The 20,063-nt window shown below is 45.4% G+C and overlaps 2 protein-coding genes across 2 annotated transcripts in view; one reads left to right on the top strand and one right to left on the bottom strand.

Annotated features, from left to right (window-relative positions):
* The window catches only part of desmb (desmin b), a gene marked incomplete at its 5' end in the record, with an annotated part of 49,802 nt that extends 42,357 nt beyond the window's left edge, over positions 1 to 7,445 (top strand). The window contains 5 exons of the mRNA XM_084319098.1: positions 436 to 561; positions 1,214 to 1,434; positions 3,079 to 3,116; positions 5,815 to 5,903; positions 7,269 to 7,445. Of these exons, the coding sequence (XP_084175224.1) occupies positions 436 to 561; positions 1,214 to 1,434; positions 3,079 to 3,116; positions 5,815 to 5,903; positions 7,269 to 7,310 (516 nt within the window). The 3' untranslated portion in view covers positions 7,311 to 7,445. The remainder of the gene's footprint in view (positions 1 to 435; positions 562 to 1,213; positions 1,435 to 3,078; positions 3,117 to 5,814; positions 5,904 to 7,268) is intronic.
* Positions 7,446 to 14,794: 7,349 nt separating this feature from the next.
* tmem198ab (transmembrane protein 198ab) overlaps positions 14,795 to 20,063 on the bottom strand; it is a 63,989-nt gene continuing 58,720 nt past the window's right edge. The window contains exons 4-5 of the mRNA XM_084316663.1: positions 17,800 to 18,014; positions 14,795 to 15,779 (exon numbers count right to left, since the gene is read on the bottom strand). Of these exons, the coding sequence (XP_084172789.1) occupies positions 15,645 to 15,779; positions 17,800 to 18,014 (350 nt within the window). The 3' untranslated portion in view covers positions 14,795 to 15,644. The remainder of the gene's footprint in view (positions 15,780 to 17,799; positions 18,015 to 20,063) is intronic.

Below are 20,063 nucleotides of genomic sequence, written 5' to 3' on the forward strand. Positions count from 1 at the left end.
TCTGTTTGTCAAATTGCAATTGTTTTTAATTTCTTCTATTCTTTTTTTTTATATTTTCATTGTGTTTCTCATGTGTGTAAACTCGTCGTCATTGTAAATGAGGGAAACCTCAATGTCCTTCGAGTTAAAATAAAGGTTACAAGGGAAGGATCTGGGAGAGGTAGTGTGACCTTCCACACGTTACACTCTCCCGGTGAGAGTCCGCGCTGCCAGTTGAAAAGAAGCTGTGGGCTGGGTACACATGTGTCGGAGGAAGCATGTAATAGTCTCTGCCCTCCCGGACCGACGGTAGGGGGTAGAGTGCGCAACGACCAGGAACGGGATTGGGAATTGGCATAACGACATTGGGATGGGAGAGAAATCGAAAAAAGAAGGAGGAAAAAGATAATAAAAAAAATAAGGTCTCTCTTGACCTTTGACACATATCTCTCCAAGGTGTCTGACCTGAACCAGGCGGTGAGCAAAAACAACGACTCTCTGAAACACGCCCGGCAGGAGACCATGGAGTTCAGACACCAGATCCAGTCCTACACCTGTGAGATCGACTCCCTCAAAGGATCCGTAAGTCACCTCCAGAGAATCCCTTCTAATATCAATATACTCCTGTATTATCCAGTGGTGTCAAACTCGATTACCAAGGGCTGAAATTAAACATATAGATGATTTCGACACATAATGATACCTAAATATTTTCCTGAGGTCACTACCTTAACTGGTCATCTATTCAATTCTATTCAACAGCTCAATATGTTGTTGCAAATGCACTTCTGTTCATTATGGCGCCTCAATGAATACAAGGAAGGCTGTTTTAGTTTTTTACGTATTTAGATTACATGTATTCAGTTTCAATTAATTATTCACCCACGCAAATTTGTACGATTAGCAATTCTAGGCCTTGGAATGGAACACACATACAAACACACACACACACTCTTTCTGTCTCTCTCCCTTTATCTCTCTCTCTCTCTTAATCTCTCTGTCTCTCTCCCACTCTCTCTCTCTCTCACCTGTCCCCCTCTCTCTCTCTCTCTCTGTCTCTCTCTCTCTTAATCTCTCTATCTCGCTCTGTCTCTCTCCCACTCTCTCTCTCTCTCACCTGTTCCCCTCTCTCTCTCTCTCTCTCTCTCTCTCTCTCTCTCACACCTGTCTCTCTCTCTCTCACCTGTCTCTCTCACCTATCCCCCCCCCCTCTCTCTCTCTCCTCTCTCTCCAGAATGAGTCTTTGATGAGACAGATGCGGGACATGGAGGACCGTCATGGCCGTGAGGGGGGCACCTTCCAGGAGACCATCGGCGGCCTGGAGGCTGAGATAGCCAACATGAAGGACGAGATGGCGCGCCACCTGCGTGAATACCAGGACCTGCTCAACATCAAAATGGCCCTGGACGTGGAGATCGCCACCTACAGGAAGCTGCTGGAAGGGGAAGAGAGCAGGTAGGGGGCTGGGAGGTTGGGTGCAGTGTTGGGGGGAAATTAACAAACTGATCATTGAACAAATCCATTTACCATTCAGTAGTAATGATCAAACCTCTCCCACTTGTGAGGTCCAATCAGAAAGCTTAAAATAGTTTTGAGTTTCCTGAAACAGTTGGGCTAACCAAGTCAAACATTTGCATATTTTTTCATACTGAAATTATGTGTACTTTTCTGAGAGTAAACTTGCAATATATGTTTGGTACTTCCTCCTATGTGCTTTTCATTCATAGAGCCTTGTGGGACACCTTCATTAATTTCAAGAGAGATTGATTTGATACTATCAGCAACAACAGTTCTCTCTAGAGATAATAATTTTCTTTTATCTACTTTTTCTCGTTATTCTTTTTTTCTTCATCTCCCATCCCAATTTCGTATTTCCAATTCTTCCCTCCCCTGTCTTGAACGTTGCTAGATTATGCCTCGCACTGGTCGGCTGTAGTGAGGATAGAAGCCTTGCATCACGTGCCCCCCCCGCGTGTATGCTTTACCCAACGCAGTTGTGTTTCCGGGTTCCTCTGATTGGGCAAACAGTTCAGTGGCCAATCAGAGAGCGACAGTCAGTGTCAATCAGAGAGTGTCTCCGAGAAATGCGGCTTGGTTTCATAAGCACGCAGGAGTAACGTGTGGGAGGCTCACGCTGCCCCAGATACTTCCTGTTTCTGCCGTACCGGCGTCACCCAACCGACCTGTAGGAGTCGCTGTCCACAACGTCCAATCCCCACCCACCGGCTTTCCCACCCTCTAACACTGCCAATTGTGTTAGTATGACGGCCGGCCAAGCCGGTAGCAACGCAGAGAGCTGGGCTCGATACCAGCATCTCCTGCGTAAGTGGCGAGTGCCTTGCCCACTGCGCCACTCAGCCGCCCTTCTTAGAGATAATCATGAAACCAGTTCAGTAAGCTCATCCAAACCTATACAAGATAGCATATTTATTAAAATAGTATGATCAACAATGTCAAACGCTTTTGATAAATCAATAAAGAGTGCAGCACAGTACCAACGGTTATCAAGATAGTTATCAATATTATTGTTGCCGCTCTAACTGTACTATGCCCTGGTCCTAAACCCTGATTGCTGTGGTTGTAAAAGTATCCAGGAAGGCCTGTAACTGAGAATGAATGAATCATTCTAGGATTTGGATATTGATATTGGACGATACTTGTCACTGTAATCACCACCTTCATGTAATGGAACAACTTGAGCAGCTATCTACACTTTTGGGATTTTACCAGAGATAAATGTTAGATTTAAAATGTGAGCAAACAAATGAGAACTAAGACACAGGAGGTGCCATCACCCTCTGACTTATATGTATCAGCAGGATGTCTATCAAATACATGGGCAGAGGATATGAAGTGAAGGTTATTATGCAAGTTAAAGGTTTCTATGATTTTGTTTGTGTGAGAGAGAGAGAGAGAGAGAGAGAGAGAGAGAGAGAGAGAGAGAGAGAGAGAGAGAGAGAGAGAGAGAGAGAGAGAGAGAGAGAGAGAGAGAGAGAGAGAGAGAGAGAGAGAAAGAGAGAGAGTGAGAGAGTGAGAGAGAGAGAGAGAGAGAGAGAGAGAGAGAGATCTGGCCAGTGATACCTTCCTCTCTCTTTCCAGGATCACCTTGCCAATGCAGAGTTACTCTTCTAGAGTCCGTGGTAAGAACACACTCGCGGTTACCTTGACTCACCACCAGGGGGCACAGGATTGACAAAGGAGCAGGAGTCCTGTATTTAATAGTCCACCCATTTGTATAATCATTCTGTTTTAGTATAGATCTGTGAGTCATTTCAGTGCATCCAAAAAAGCAAGTGTGATTTGTTTCTTGAGATATTGCAGACCTTTTCAATAGAGAACAGCTTGGGCCTGGGTGTACTTCCTATTAGACTGGCCAGGACGGGCTAACTGCCGTGGACTGGAGGAACTGATTTGTGGACTGTAACTCTTCTTCTTTTTTTTGCTCTATTTTAGCCCAATTTTAGCTCTTCTTTTTAGCTCTTTCTTAGCCCTACGTTATTTGTCCATCTTTGTTTTTAACACATACTAAATAATTGTATGTTATGTATTAACTGTTTTTAAATGGCTGTTGATGCTGTGATGGACACTTGAATCTCCCCTCTGGGATAAATAAAGGTTTTAAATTTCAATCAAAACCACTGCAAGGGATCATCCCTATGTTCCCCGGGTCCTATGTTCCCCGGGTCCTATGTTCCCAGATTGATTGATTAATTGATTTAAAATTTTATAATTTTTTATAATTTTATTAATTATTAATGTCCGCCTTGTTTCGAACTGGTTAAGCTTAGGCCCTCTTTCGAAGTTGGTTAAGGTTAGAGTTTAGAATCAGGGTTGGTGGTCTAAAATTTTCAATCAATCAATCGGGGAACATAGGACTCAGGGAACATAGGACTCGGGGAACATAGGACCCGGGGAACATAGGACCCGGGGAACATAGACATGCTCCCCACTGCAACACTTCCGGTATTCTGAAATCATGGAGGAGAGAGCGGGGGAAGAAAATCAATTAATGTGGATGAGACATTAAGTGGTTGTAGCTACGGCTGTGGGGGTGCTGGATACATGATCCACTATACACTTGAGGCCCCGTTTAGACGGAAACGCTAGCAGGTGAATCCGCAAAAATATTTTTTCGGATGTGCCTTTCGTTTATACGGAAACTGTGTTTTTACGGGGTGAAACCGCAAAAAAGTGAGACTACCTTCCAGGGTGGAATTCCTAGAAACGATAAACCTTTGCGCTCTCATCCAAACTGTCAAACCGCATAAAACGATGACGAAAGGGTTGTCAAGGCTCTCGTCACGTGTACTGCTTACATCACATGTCTGATTCTATCCATGGCGATCACCTGAAGGCTACATTGGCAGTACTTTTAAATACACAAGAATCTGTCCCATGGCGTGACTGGACCCACTGTCTGTGAGTGACTCTGCTTTGGTCCAATCACATTCCCACCCACAGTCTGCGAATCAGAGGCAGAATAGGGCGGGTCTTCACAGCACGTCATGTGACATATGCGCCAATCGTGTGACAGCGGGCTCAGTCGTCTGGAGTCGTTACAGCCTCGTCTGCACGGAGAATTCCATCCCAAAACAATAGTCTAAACGCAAAATTAAAAGTGAAACCGTAAGACGACTTTGCGGTTTCTGTTCAGACTCTCTCCGTCTAAACGTAGCGAGTCTCTTGAACACGGAGAGACCAATCCCAAGTCAATCGGCACTTTCTCTGCCGAGCTATAGTCACTTTTTTTATAGCAATGAATGGAAGCAGACAGTGCCGGTTAGCCTATAGGCATTGTCCAACTAACACCTCTCCCGAAGGCTAACCGGCACTGTCCGCTTCCATTCATTGTGCTAAGCTAGGCTAACGTGCAGCCAGATAGCTTTCTACTGAACGCACAGAGAGGAAACTGGTATCTATCTTCTTGTCTCTCTCTGAAGAAGACGGTATAAGCTAATTTCCCCAAATGTTGGCGTGTTCCTTTAAGGGTCAAACATAATGTCATGCAGGCTCAACTTTGGGAATCCTGGTCTATACCGTACATACAGTACTTGACATTTGCATTAGCATGACGCTAACAAAATGCTAACATTTCCAAACTCCAAAGTGTTTTTTTTATGTGCCGAAAAGGACTCCCAGTTTGTGCCGAATCAGATAAGGTTCTTAACAATATGAAATATCCGGGCGGCTACGTGGCGCAGTGGGCAAGGCGCTCGCAACAAATGCTGGAGACTGGGCTCGAACAGGATGCCTCCTGTTCGAGCCCCGCTCTCCACATTGCTTTCAGTTTAGCTGGTCGTCCACAGTAATACACATTGGCCGTATTACGGGGAGGGAAACTGAAGGGTGGGGATCGGGCGTTGTGGACAGTGACTCCTACAGGTCGGTTGGTGCGCCTGCGCAGTAGAATCAAGAATCGACGGGGGCGGGGCCCCTCCAAAGCCCAGACCCCCGACGCTGAAAGATCGAGCCGCGCAGGTGAAAAGATGCGACGGCTGTTACCTCGAGTATCGGAGGGGACTCGTGCTATGTATGACTTAGTCCACATTGCAGCCGGCTTGTGGGAGGCAAGAAACAACGTTCGAAGACAGGGGAGGGTTGAATTGGACGATATGAAAATTGGGATGGGAGAAAAATAGAAAATGGGAGAAAAAGTGGATAAAAAAAAAAAACAATATGAAATATCCCTTTAAATGTGAGATTTTACATTGCAAACGGTTGAATAAGTGCAATAATTTTGTGTAAACACAGCACAAACTGTAATGGAATTTCCTCTGATGTGTCAATGTGTGTGTGTGCGTGTTTGTTTGTGCGTGCACACGTGTGTGTGGACAGAGAGAGAAAGCAGCAGCCCTGAGTATCAGCAACGTGCCTCTGAGATGTACTCAAAGAAATCTGTCCACATCGAAACCCACGGTGGAGAGGTAACATCACACACACACACACAGCAAAGTGTAGTTGAAATGAAAAACGACATCAGTGGCCCACAGTGAATACCATGCAGCCTGTAAACACTGACCAGACCAGACTTACTAGCCTGTAAACACACTGATATACAATGTATTGTTCCTCTTGACATTGTATTGTTCCTTTCAACGAGCCTGCTCTCAATGATCTTTTGAGATTAAATAAAGATTGAATGAATAAATATAAGGTATGGTTTATGGATGAAGGACATGGTGTTTTTAATATAAGGTATGGTTTATGGAAGAAGGGGTCTGGAATGGTGTTTTTCCTATGAAATACTACCTTATAAAATACAAATCATTCTTAAACAGCTTGCTTTTGTTTATATTCACTTCTCAACCCAAATTGTTGTCTATTGTTGTGAATACATTTCGTACCTCATAAATTATAACCTTTGCCAAGTGTTTATGTCCCACTTCTGGGATAGAGGTTTCACTTTTGGTTTTGGCGAAGCTGTATGTAATGAGTCCGGCTCACAGTTAGCTTGTTAGATTTAGAGGAAGATCGTATATAGACCGATCAATTTGAAGCACAAGGTCATGTTTACACGCCTCCAGTGCACTCTTTTTGTGTTCTACATCACCCCGTGCTCGTGGCGTGCTGGAAGAACACGTGACCCCTGTTCTCCTACTGTGCTCTATAGTGCCACTCCATTGGATGCCCTTTTAAAGGAACACACCAAACATTTGCTTACCATCTTCTCCAGAGAGCTTAGCACAAACTAATGGGAGCGGATATGGAACAGCTAGTTCTTCTTACTCTCCTGGAGTTTTAGTGGTCCAAGCTTAAAACTCTCTCTCCATGTGTTAAATGCTCTCTCTCTCTCTCTCTCTCTCCAGGTGTTAAATGCTCTCTCTCTCCATGTGTTAAATGCTCTCTCTCTCTCTCCAGGTGTTAAATGTGCTCTCTCTCTCTCCAGGTGTTAAATGCTATCTCTCTCTCTCTCTCTCTCCAGGTGTTAAATGCTCTCTCTCTCTCTCCAGGTGTTAAATGCGCTCTCTCTCTCTCTCCAGGTGTTAAATGCGCTCTCTCTCTCTCTTCAGGTGTTAAATGCGCTCTCTCTCTCTCCAGGTGTTAAATGCTCTCTCTCTCTCTCCAGGTGTTAAATGCACTCTCTCTCTCTCCAGGTGTTAAATGCTCTCTCTCTCTCTCCAGGTGTTAAATGCGCTCTCTCTCTCTCCAGGTGTTAAATGCTCTCTCTCTCTCTCTCCAGGTGTTAAATGCTCTCTCTCTCTCTCCAGGTGTTAAATGCACTCTCTCTCTCTCCAGGTGTTAAATGCTCTCTCTCTCTGGTGTTAAAAGCTCTCTCTCTCTCCCTCTAGGTCGTCAGCGAGTCCTCACAGCAGCAGCAAGATATCATGTAACAAACGTCGAGGAGAGATATTGGAGAAAAAAGACACAGCTTCCCTCCATCCTTGAGAAGAGATGAAAAAGTAAATACGTCAAGGAGATAAAAAGAAAAATGATAGATTATAAGAAAAAGAAAAAAAGACTGCAAACTCGCCATTCTTGCCTGTGAGGATGCTTGATGGCGTTTCAAACTGAAGATATGACATGAAGTAATACATGTTCTTGTATGTGAAAGTAGGGTGGTGGTGTAATTTGGGAGAGGGGGGGATATTACAGAAACAATCTGACATTTTGAAACCTTATCTCCAAAAGGGTCAGCTTTTCAGAAGAAACACAACCTCCTCGTAGACACCCACGTGTTTCCGAAGTTCTTTGTGATTGTGTTGGAACAAGGGAAACTGTCTCACTGGCATCAAGGAAATACGTTTGTAGGACTCGGTACAATCTTTACATAACACACGGATTCAACGTCCCAGACGGCATCACTGGTGGCCAGGGCCGGACTGGGGAATCATTCAGGCAGGGAAATATAGCGCAAAATATACTAGCTCGAGTCAGGCCGCTTTTTAAGCGGAAGAAGAAAGGTCTTTATCTGCAGGCCAGTCCGGGCTGAGAGGACCGCCGACTCATCTTCGCTGTCGCAACTAGAAACACCGGCCTGACTGAAAGATTTGTTTTGTTTATTAAAACGTTTTATTTTTGGGGGGGGGGGGGGGGGGGGGGGGGCATGCAGGTTATTTAGCAGGCCAGGCCACCAGGAAAACTCCTGGCCTGCTGGTGGCCATATTCAAAGTAATTTACTCCCAATAACTGTCAAACTAAACTGTTTAGAGTTTTTGGATGTGTATGAGATTTATGTGCAAAATAAATCAGTAAATCATAAAACCTGCTTACATGCAGCACCAGGTAAACAAAAAAAATTTAACATGTAAACGACAGTGCCCCCCCCCCCCCAAATCAGCTACATTATCAGAATGAAGTGTGTGCTTCTAAACCAAGGGACACAGAAAGGGGAGATCAAAAGAAATGGATGATTACAGGTGTGAGATGGTCAAGGGAGGAGGTCGAGGGGGTTGGTTGGAGGATGAGGCTGCGAGAGGCCAGCTGGCGGGAACAATAATAAAAAAGCATTCACAAATAAAGTCAAATGTAGTGTATATTATATATGTGTGTGTTTCTGTGTCTGTTGAAAGAAGACGCGCAGGCGGTGGGTGTAGAATCACATTGTTTATCATATACAGGCCCATACAAACACATGCTTTAATCATAATAATCATAATAATAATTCATTTAAAAAGCATGGAGTTACTGGCCTACATTTATGAGATTGCACTCTTGTTCGCAAAATGGTCTATTTATAGAAATAAATAACTCAATTATCAAACAAATACATCCCGCAGAAAGGACATGTTTCATTTAAATTATACAAAGTTCCTAATAAATGCATAAAAAAAACAATCAAGTCAAATAAAATGAGAAAATGTGGAAAAAAAAGAAAAAAAAGTATAAAAAAAATTACAGTAAGTGCGTGTTTGTTTTATGTACAAAGAGAGGGTCACAAGAATGTACATCTGGTGTTGGGGGTCAGTTCTGTAGGAGTGAGTCAAACCAAACCACAAGGTAGAGAGGAGGAGGGGGACCGTAGTCATGCAGGTAGGTTTTCCATGGAACTCGCTAAGGAAGGGGGGGTGCTTGATTCCAGCGGGGCGTTAAAGGCAGAATCTGTCATGCAAACCTCTAGGCCAGTGGTGCCCAACCAGTCGATCGCGATCGACAGGTAGATCGCGGGCTGATTTCAAGTAGATCTTGATTAATAAAATTAGATTATACATTTTTTTTTTTTTTTTTTTTGCTAAATCAACTCTGCCTCTCCTTGTTAACTACAACAAGCAATGCTGTTTGTTATTTAAGATGAGGTCGGACTCGGCACTGACAGATTTGTATTCATTATGCTGCTTTTATAAAGCCTCAAATGACGGCTTACAATATACAATTTTGGCTGGTAGCTCTCGGCTAGGTGGTAAATAAAAAAGTAGATCTTGGTTCAAAAACGGTTGGGCACCCCTGCTCTAGGCAAAAGAGCTCCACTTGGTATTGTACTTTGCACCCCTCCCCTGTCCCCATTCAAATCCAACCCACACATCAGACTAAGAGAAAAGATGTAAACAAAGTGCAGTATCAAGTGGGGGCTCTTTTGCCCAGAGGTGTAGCTGTCTGATGGCATTGCAGATTCTACCTTTAAAGGATCACGCTGTTCTATGATCTGGCATACTACCAATCGTGTCCGACCATAAATCTCCTCAATTGGATCGTGAGTGAGTTGTGTTCTTTAGTTGGGGGCAGCTCTCCTGGCTGCAGTTCAAAATGGGAAAAAAAATTCCTTCAAACATTGCCAAACATAATGCTACGTTATAGAATATTTATATAGTATATAGACTATAGTTATATATATTTTTTTTTAAAGGATGTGAGTCATTTGTTGACTGAACTGCAGCCAACTCACTCACATGTGGTCCAACGAGACATCCACAATGTGGTTGAGACATCACTCAGGTTTCCACAAAGCAACGTGAAGAACTGAGCGTTCTTCTTCTGTGGTCACAGGTAGCTGTAGAGAGGATACCTTTTATCCAGTACCTTCCAGCCTTTAGCAACACCAGACCACTGCCCTAAAGAAAATGCTGATGTAAGTTAAAGGGATATTTCACTTGTCAAGTTTCAGCAGTCTTGCGTTACCTCTATGTAACGTAATTTACTAGTAAGTTAGTGACCACTGCTGTCCACACCACCATTCTTCCCAGGTGTCAAGTGTCAGGCTTTGTCTAAATATTACTGCTGAAGTATAAACAACTTACCGCCGTTTGTTTTGACATTTGATGTGTCTTCAAGGATTTATTTCCAGACGATTTGTTGTACAGTATATCTTTGCCCTGCATGGACGGTTTGAGCAGTGGTTACATGCTGCCTTGCTTGAAGATTCTAATCATTCTGTGAGAAGTTGGTCAAACTACACCTCAAGTGAGAAATAGTTCCTATACTCATCATTTGAAAACATAATTTGCAACATTAGCTCAAAAGAACAAGTACCTTTGACTCAGAAAAATATATTACACTGAATAATATTGCTGTGTCGTTTGTTTATATATCAAATGTATGATATTTAGACTTTTTTTAATAAAGGATTATTGTTATATTTTGGGTGCACACTGATGACGAATTTCACCATTGACAGATTGTAAACTAGGCTAACGATTTGGCTAGTTTTGACGTTAAATTGAGAAAATATTTTATTTACAATATTGAAATTGACATTCCTGATATTTAAGCAGTTGATTCCTATTCAGCACAAGTCAGTTTATCTAATGTTGTGAGTTGAGTTTTCAGTGAGGACATCGCCTCCTATTAATTTTCCCGCATCTTTATCCACATTACAGCATGTGACCACAGAAGAAGAACACACTGTGTTGCATCATGGACTCCATGTAGAGACACTTAAACGATGTCCGCTAGTGATGAGATTTTGGTTGGATATCGATTTTGTTAAAAGGAAGCTTAAAATAAATAACTTTTGTCTTTCAACATACAGGTGTTAACATGTCCAATCCCCTCAAAACACACTCGCTCGTCCTGTGAGGCAAAGACGATAACAAACTGTGTTTGATACACTATAGACAAAAATGTTATGCTGGTACAAAAAAAAACAATGCACAAGATGGAGGGAGTGGTTTTACTTGTCTTATCCTAGAACAAGTCGGTATGGCCACTAGTCCTCAATGGTCAGTTCTCCTATTCACTCTTCAGCTCTCGTTTACAGTCACGTCTTCAAGATGGATTTTCACCATATTATGACATCATACCAGCGCTCGGGGACTCGGTTCCTCTAAAGGTTTTTTCGTCCCATGATGAATTTGTTTACATGCACATTGAAATTCCAACATGATTCGGTATACGTGAATACTGCCGCCTGTGAGTTGGCTCATGTAAACGGCGTATTCAGTTTACGATAGCTGGCATAAGCTCATATCCTGCCTATGATCTGAATGTGATCGCTGGGATATGCCAGTATTACTGTATGTGTGATTGTGAGGCATGTTAAGAGGTTAGTTCAAGGTTGTTGTTTTTTACATTAAAGGAACACGTCAACATTATGGGAAATGTGCTTAACGTCTTCTCCACAGTCAGACAAGAGAGATACCAATTTCCTTTCTGTGCGTTCAGTAGAAAGCTATCCAACTACAAGCTAGCCTAGCTTAGCACAAATTAATGGAAGCGGATAAGGACCACTAGCCTAGTTGTTGGTTGAAAAACACCTCTGGTGTCCGTGGTCCGTATCCGCTCCTATTGATTTGTGCTAAGCTAGGTTAGCTTGCAGCCAGATAGCTTTCTACTGGACACACAGAGAGTAAATTGATGTCCATCTTCTTGTCTGATTCTGGAGGAGACAATAAGCACATTTCCCATGTTGTTCCTTTAAGTGGCATGAAATACTTGCCAGTAATGTAATCAATGCATAACCATTAGCTTACTTACAGAGTTCCAGCAAAGTTGTGCGAGGACCGCTGTTTTCTGTTGTGGTTCAAACCATTAACGTTAGCATGGATTAACACTTGCTAACGGCTGTGCATCGACTACATTACTGGCAAGTATTTCATACCAGTTAATGTAAAAAGAAAATCCTTTAAAGGGATATTTCATTTTAGTAGAACTTGTCAGTAGTAAAAATCAGCAGTCTTACCCCTATCTAAAGTAATCACAAATAAGCTAGCGCCCACTGCCGTCCCTGTGACGTGTGCTGTCAACACCACCATTCCTCCCAGGTGTCAGGCTCCTCATTCACTTCCATTTGTTTTGGACTCCTAGTCTAAATATCACACTGCTGTTTTTTTTTTGTTCTACTAAATACCCCTTTAACACCTTATTCCATTTACTGTTGTGTTTTGCGGTCTGTGCGAAATCAGTTTCCACAGTAATACTAGCAATAGTTCCTTTACTCATGTATATGGAAATATTACTTGGGATACAAACACACTAGTTTTTAATTTTGCATTTATTATTAAAAAAAGCTTTAGGTCAGAAATGTATGTTATTTACATGGGCATGTGCATGTTGCATGCATGTATTCCCTTCCTACTTCCCATTTCTCCACATGGAATGCACTTGATTGGATAAACCTGCTGCTATAGTTGAGATGTACGTTTTCAAAAATAAAATGGTGGCTTGCTTGCTGTCAACTTTCTATTTTTCAACCTAAAGGTGATTATTGTTGTACCCTATGTATCTTATGCGACGTCTAGTGGCTGAATGATATCTATAGCACTTTCAACTACAAAACTATTACCTGGTATCCAGAATATCAATGTGCATTTAAACATAACGTTTTCCATCGCCATTAGCAATTCATTGCTCAATATAAAGAAAATCCAACTGAATATATCATGTAAACTGTCACCATTTTCTAAGTAAAAGTCTTTAGTTAGCTAATAGCTTCAATAATAATCCACAGTGAGTTATACTTTAATGCCAGCAATTATTTTGTAAGATGCAGGTGTCATATATATATAGATATCCGCCATTTAAAAAATAAATACTATATATATATATAGTATTTATTTTTTAAATGGCGGATATCACATTTTTGGGATGATCCCTAGAGAGTGGGGATCATTCCAAAAAAAGATCATCTTCACAGTAAAACTTGAATGGAAAATTCCAGTTCTTATCCGTTTCACAGGATGGGAGGAGATGTCACACGAGGCGGCAGTGTAAACAAGGTTCTCACCAACGCCTCTCATGAAGCTGGGTTTGAGGTCAATTCCCTTTCGGTTCCTGTTATTTGAAATATATGCAAGGTGCGATTTGTCGGAGGCGGATGGTGGGGATTTCCCTACCTCTGCTCTTGACGTTCTGACCTCTGGTCATTTCTAGCGTTCCTTTGATTAGTAGGAAGAGAGTTGTCGAAGCAGTTTTCTCATCTGCCTTTTTAATGGTGATGCTGCGGCCTCAACTCTTGAATCGTTGGACTCTGTCCATCACTCTGCCCTCAGATTCATCACTGGTGATAGATATGACTCATCACGGTGTCCTTTATGAGAAGGTTGGTTGGCCCTCTCTGACGGAGAGGCACAACAAACACTGGTATTTGTACATTTTTAAGACCCTTATTGGTAAGCAACCTCCTTATACTACATTATTGGAATGGCATGTTGGAACCTATGTAAAACGTTCTAGTGACTGGCTGGTCTTTGAGGTCCTCCGAGTTTGCTTGGAAAAGGGTAAATCTGCATTTTATTATAAATTTTTTAAATGTGCTCCTATCATCCCCCAATTTAGTCATTATGCCAATTCCCTTCTTTTCACCTGACAGCGAGTGACTGACATTGAGTTTCACTGAGAGGGCGTAGCGCGACGTGCAGTGGTTCACGCTACCTCCCCCAGATCCCCTCCCCTGCTGAACAGGCACCCCGGCCGACGAAGAAGAATAGCAAGAGTTGCTATTGCAACGACCAGGAGTCGTACCCCACCAGCTTCCCATCGCAAACACGGCCAAATTGTGTTCGTCTGATCAAGCCGGGGGGGGGGGGGGGGGGGGGGGGGGGGGGGGGGGGGGGGGTACTGCTGCCGGGAATTGAACCCTGCATCTCTGCGGTGGCTAGGCGAGTGCTTAGACTCTACACTACCCAGCTGCCCCTTGGAAATACATTTATTTGATATAAGGAGATTGATATAATTTTCATCTCCGGTGTCCAGTGGCCCCGGAGAGAGGTCCAGGTGCGGGCTAAGCCTCGCTAGATAACTCCCGACAGCTCCAAAACCGATGCACACGAGATGAAATTGATATCAATCTTCTCATCTTACTCTGGGGAAGATATCAAATAGGTGTATTTCCCAAAATGGGGGGAGTGTCCGATCCAACCCTGTGCAATGTGTGGATTTGCACCAGTCTAGACCACCAAATAACTGGACCGGTCGATCAGCTCCGGGGTCTGTAGCACCCCGTTTCGTCCACACTGGGGACCAGCTGAAGTTGCGCCTTGCATAGGCTACATATTGTGTTACTGTGTTGAAATGTTGAAACATGTCTATCGATTGAATAGAAAGGGCAATGACCCCAACCCTGTCTCACAGATGCAGGCGTTTGTGAAACAAATAAGCCAACGACCGTGGCCGTGATACCCTGTTCGTCAATAGCCCTATCGCATCACACAAGACTACCTTTCTATTTGACCACAACCATCAATCAATCCATCCATCCATCCACCCATCCCACCAAACAAACCAATCACTCAATCAATAAATAGGAGATTTGCCAGTAAACCCCCCTCCCATCGCTGAATGGTACAGTCCAAGGAGGGACAAGGCACCAGAAAACACAACCCCCCCCCCTCCTAGTCCAGAATAAGTATATCGTCCAGCACCAAGGGTGGTACAACCGTCCCCCCCTAAATAAAAATACAGGTATCCGTTAAGGTGGAATGTGGTTATGGATATTATGGGGATATGGCACAACGAGTGAAGGAGGGACCTCCGTTTCCCCTTCTCGAGAGCGAAGACCCCGATGTCCTCCTTTTGAAAAGGTCTCGAGTCGACAGGCAAGATGGAGAGAAAGTCAACGCATCTGTAATCAAGTGGAAAATGTAAAAAAAAAAGGAACAACCTCACTCGGCAGGTTGAAACCGGACCGGATCCTAACAGTATACCCCCCCCCCCCCGCCGGTCGTGCGATGCCTGTGTGGAAACCTGAGTGGAGCTTTGCTGTGAATCCCGATCCCTGATCCTGACGGGCTTTTTTTTGTGTGTGTTTGGTGAGTGTGGGTAGAGAGGTGTCTTTACGTACCGTTTGTTTTGTTTTGTTTTTTTCCCATTCCAGCTCACGGTGCTCCGTAAGGGCATGCATGCGTGGTGTGTGTGTGTGTGTGTGTGTGTGTGTGTGTGTGTGTGTGTGTGTGTGTGTGTGTGTGTGTGTGTGTACTTGTATGTGGAAAAAGACAAGAGTCCCTAAGGTTAGAGAGTTAGGCCTCTGGAATTCTCCTCACACATACACACTTGATTGCTCCAGCACGTTGTCATCAGAAAAGGGGGAGTGGCTATGAACCCGGAGTCAATCACTGAGGGGTCAATCACTGTGGTTAAACCCAGTTAAAGGTGTGGTCAAACTAGTTGTGGGTGTGGCCTAAGCCGACTTTCGGGGTGTGGTCAACCTACCGTCATGAGTTACTGTTTATATTTATCATTGTTCATTGTTTAAACCGGTTGCGGACCCGCAGGCAAACCAGCGTGGGTGTGGTTAAAACCCCAGTTAGGGAGAAGGGGGGGGGGGGGGGGGGACGAGGCCTCTAACGGTAGAGCGGTTAGACCCTCAGCGAGGGCCCCGCAACAGCGGTGAGGGGCGTGGTGGAGCCGCAGTCGTAGTCCACGTCCACCATGGTGTGGGGCCCGCTGCCCCGCCCCTCCCCCCTGCCTCTCCGGAAACTCTGGATGTAGCTCTGGAGAGAGAGAGAGAGAGAGAGAGAGAGAGAGAGAGAGGTGTTAGATGGATGTCATTAAGAAAAGTGAAGTTTAATATTGTTGCACTTTAAATTAAAACTTTAAATTTAAAACATGGATACCACCTGTGGGAGAATAGATATATATCTGTTCTTACCGCAGGGATACACCCAGGAGGAGAGTGAGGTGGAGGAGAGAGGTGAGGAGGAGGAGAGAGGTGAGGAGGGGAGGGGAGGAGGATGAGAGAGGGGAGGAGGATGAGAGGGGAATAGGAGGAGAGAGATGATGAGGAGGAGAGAGAGGTGAAGAGGAGGAGAGAGACGAGGAGGAAGGGAAGAGAGGTGAGGAGGAGAGAGAGGTGAAGAGGAGAGAGACGAGGAGGAGAGAGGGGAGGAGAGAGGTGAAGAGGAGAGAGATGATGAGGAGGAGAGAGGTGAAGAGGAGGAGAGAGACGAGGAGGAAGGAAGAGAGGTGAGGAGGAGAGAGATGAGGAGAGAGAGGGGAGGAGAGAGGTGAAGACGAGGAGGGGAGGAGGGAGGGAGGAGGAAGGGAGAGAGGTGAGGAGGAGAGAGAGGTGAAGAGGAGAGAGACGAGGAGGAGAGAGGGGAGGAGAGAGGTGAAGAGGAGAGAGACGAGGAGGAGAGAGGTGAAGAAGGAGAGAGATGATGAGGAGAGAGGGGAGGAGAGAGGTGAAGAGGAGAGAGATGATGAGGAAGGGAAGAGAGGTGAGGAGGAGAGAGAGTGAAGAGAGAGACGAGGAGGACGAGAGGGGAGGAGAGATGATGAGGAGGAGAGAGGTGAAGAGGAGGAGAGAGACGAGGAGGAAGGGAAGAGAGGTGAAGAGGAGAGAGGTGAAGAGGAGAGAAAGGTGAAGAGGAGGAGAGAGGGGAGGAGAGAGGTGAGGAGGAGAGAGAGGTGAATAGGAGGAGAGAGACGAGGAGGAAGGGAAGAGAGGTGAAGAGGAGAGAGGTGAGGAGGAGAGAGAGGTGAAGAGGAGGAGAGAGACGAGGAGGAAGGAAGAGAGGTGAAGAGGAGAGAGGTGAAGAGAGAGAGACGAGGAGGAGAGGGAGGAGAGAGGTGAGGAGGAGAGAGATGATGAGGGAGGAGAGGGAGAGGTGAAGAGAGGAGAGAGACGAGGGGAGGGAAGAGAGGTGAGGAGGAGAGAGAGGTGAAGAGGAGAGAGACGAGGAGAAGAGAGAGGTGAAGAGGAGGAGAGAGACGAGGAGGAAGGGAAGAGAGGAGAAGAGGAGAGAGAGTGAAGGGAGGAGAGAGACAAGGAGTGAGAGGAGGGGAGGAGAGAGGTTGAGGAGGAGAGAGATGATGAGGAGGAGAGAGAGGTGAAGAGGAGGAGAGAGACGAGAGGAAGGGAAGAGAGGTGAGGAGGAGAGAGAGGTGAAGAGGAGAGAGACGAGGAGGAGAGAGAGGTGAGGAGGAGAGAGACGAGGAGGAGAGGAGAGGGTGAAGAGGAGGAGAGAGACGAGGAGGAAGGGAAGAGAGGTGAGGAGGAGAGGTGAGGAGGAGAGGTGAAGAGGAGAGAGATGAGGAGGAGAGAGAGGTGAAGAGGAGAGAGACGAGGAGGAGAGAGAGGTGAAGAGGAGAGAGGACGAGGAGGAGAGAGAGGTGACGAGGAGAGAGAGGGGAGGAGAGAGGTGAGGAGGAGAGAGAGGTGAAGAGGAGAGAGACGAGGAGGAGAGAGAGAGGTGAAGAGGAGGAGAGAGGGGAGGAGAGAGGTGAGGAGGAGAGAGAGGTGAAGAGGAGGAGAGAGGGGAGGAGAGAGGTGAGGAGGAGAGAGAGGTGAAGAGGAGGAGTAGAGGGGAGGAGAGAGGTGAGGAGGAGAGAGGTGAGGAGGAGAGAGGGGAGAGAGAGAGACGAGGAGGAGAGATGATGAGGAGGAGAGAGAGGTGAAGAGGAGAGAGACGAGGAGGAGAGAGAGGTGAAGAGGAGAGGAGACGAGGAGGAGAGAGAGGTGAGAGGAGAGAGAGGTGAAGAGGAGAGAGACAACAAACAGCAGATGCTCACCGGCGAGAGCACATCTCCGTCATAGCGGCGGATGGGGTTGGGCTTGCGGCGGTAGGCGGGCTCCGCCTGGTGTAGCGGCTTGGCCTGGTGGCTGTGGTGGGCGGAGCCATGTGGCTGCTGCTGCTTCTTCTTCTTCTTCCTGCCGCTCTCACGCCGGTCCTCCTTCTGACGGATACGCATCACCTGCATCCTGCGCTGCTGTCGGCTGATGATCACTGGAGGAGGAGGAGAGGGGGGGAGGAGAGGAGGAGGAGGATGAGAGGAGGAGGAGGAGGAGAGGGGGGGGGGAAGGGGGAGGAAGAGGAGAGGGGAGGAGGATGACAGGAGGAGGAGAAGAGTGAGGAGGGAGGAGGAGAGGAGGAGGAGAAGAGTGAGGAGGAGGAGAGGGGGAGGAAGAGGAGAGGAGGATGAGGAGGAGAGAAGGGAGGAGGAGAAGGTGGAGAGGACAGAGAGGAGGAGGAGGAGGGGGGGAGAGGAAAGAGGGGGTGGAGGAGGAGAATGAGAAGAGTGAGGAGGGGGAAGAGACAGGAGGAGGAAAGAAGAGAGGGGGAGGAGAGGAAAAGAGAGAGGGAGGAGGAGACTGAGTCAGTCACAATGCATACTAGGGATGTCCGATATTATCGGCCGATATCGGCATTAAAATGTGATATCGGAAAATATCGGTATCGGTTTTCCAAAAAAGAATAATTCTATAACCTTTATTTACCCAGGCAAGCAAGTAAGAACAAATTCTGATTTTATTTATTGTCGAAAGTATGCATAATGTTGTGTTAATTCCACAACAAGAGATATGTAATGTTAATTACCTGAAATTATTCAATTTTTGGGGGGGAAACCCTGCATATATTCGGTATCGGTTGATATCGGTATCGGAAATTAAGAGTTTGGACAATATCGGTATATCGGTATCGGTAAAAAAGCCAATATCGAGCATCCCTAATGCATACTTGTTATGTTTACACCTTTATTTAAAGGACCATACCGGTGACATTTTGACTTCTCCTTCACGCCAGTGTGTGTCTATAGTGTATTACCAGTTATTGTCAATCAGATAAGTAAAAATTTGACTGACTTGAGCAAACTTATCTGATTCTTTCAGCAAATACTCTGCTTCACAAGCTCTCACACACACACACACACACACACACACACACACACACACACACACACACACACACACACACGGCACACACACACGCACACACACACACACACCTGGGAGCTGGCACGGCAATACAACCACAGTCTGACACTATTGGCCATGGAGCAATTGGGGTTTAGAGCCTTGTGCAGTGTGCAGGGCTGTCCCCTCTTAGTGGAATAAGAGGTAGGTTTGAATTAAGTCGACTAAGACTTTGTTAGTCGATTAGTTGTTTTCATGCTGGAATGAGTTACAAACACATCTTATAAACACGCGACACACAAACATGCAAACTGTTTAACGCCTGTCCCCGTCTCCCTGTCTCTCTGTGAGTGGATGTCTCGTGGTGATGGACCAAGGTGGTGGATATCACGTGGTGATGACCAAGGTGGTGGATATCTCGTGGTGATGACCAAGGTGGGTGGATATCTCGTGGTGATGACCAAGGTGGTGGATATCTCGTGGTGATGACCAAGGTGGTGGATATCTCGTGGTGATGACCAAGGTGGTGGATATCTCGTGGTGATGACCAAGGTGGTGGATATCTCGTGGTGATGACCAAGGTGGTGGATATCTCGTGGTGATGACCAAGGTGGTGGATATCTCGTGGTGATGACCAAGGTGGTGGATGTCTCGTGGTGATGACCAAGGTGGTGGATGCCCCCCCCGTGGTGATTCTCAAGATGATGTGATCCTCTCTACGTCGTCCCCATACTTCAAATGGATCCGAATGGAATACATACTCGAGTCATGTGCAAACGGAATATGACTGATATTTTGAACTCCGAGCCTTGACATTTTGCCTTTATCCTATTTTCACACTAGCGCTCGTTTCCCTATGCTTTCTCTTTTGTTGTTGTTGTTCTTAGCTCTATTCTATTTAAATCTTTCAAAAATGTTCTTATGTACCCCAGTTGCTATTGCATGTACATATTTGTGTTTTATTACACGTATATGTACATACATACCAACTATTTCGCCTGTTTTATTCTCCACCCATCGATCATCCTTAGCAACATTACTATCACCGACATCCAAGAAGGGGGATCCCCCCCTTGAACAGGTTTCTCTCCTCCACATTGCCTGTGGTGCTTTTTTTCCTATTGCTAGGTTTTTAGTGAGT

Source organism: Notolepis coatsorum (genome assembly GCF_963971535.1).
Source record: "Notolepis coatsorum genome assembly, chromosome: 1".
NCBI lineage: Eukaryota > Metazoa > Chordata > Actinopteri > Aulopiformes > Paralepididae > Notolepis > Notolepis coatsorum.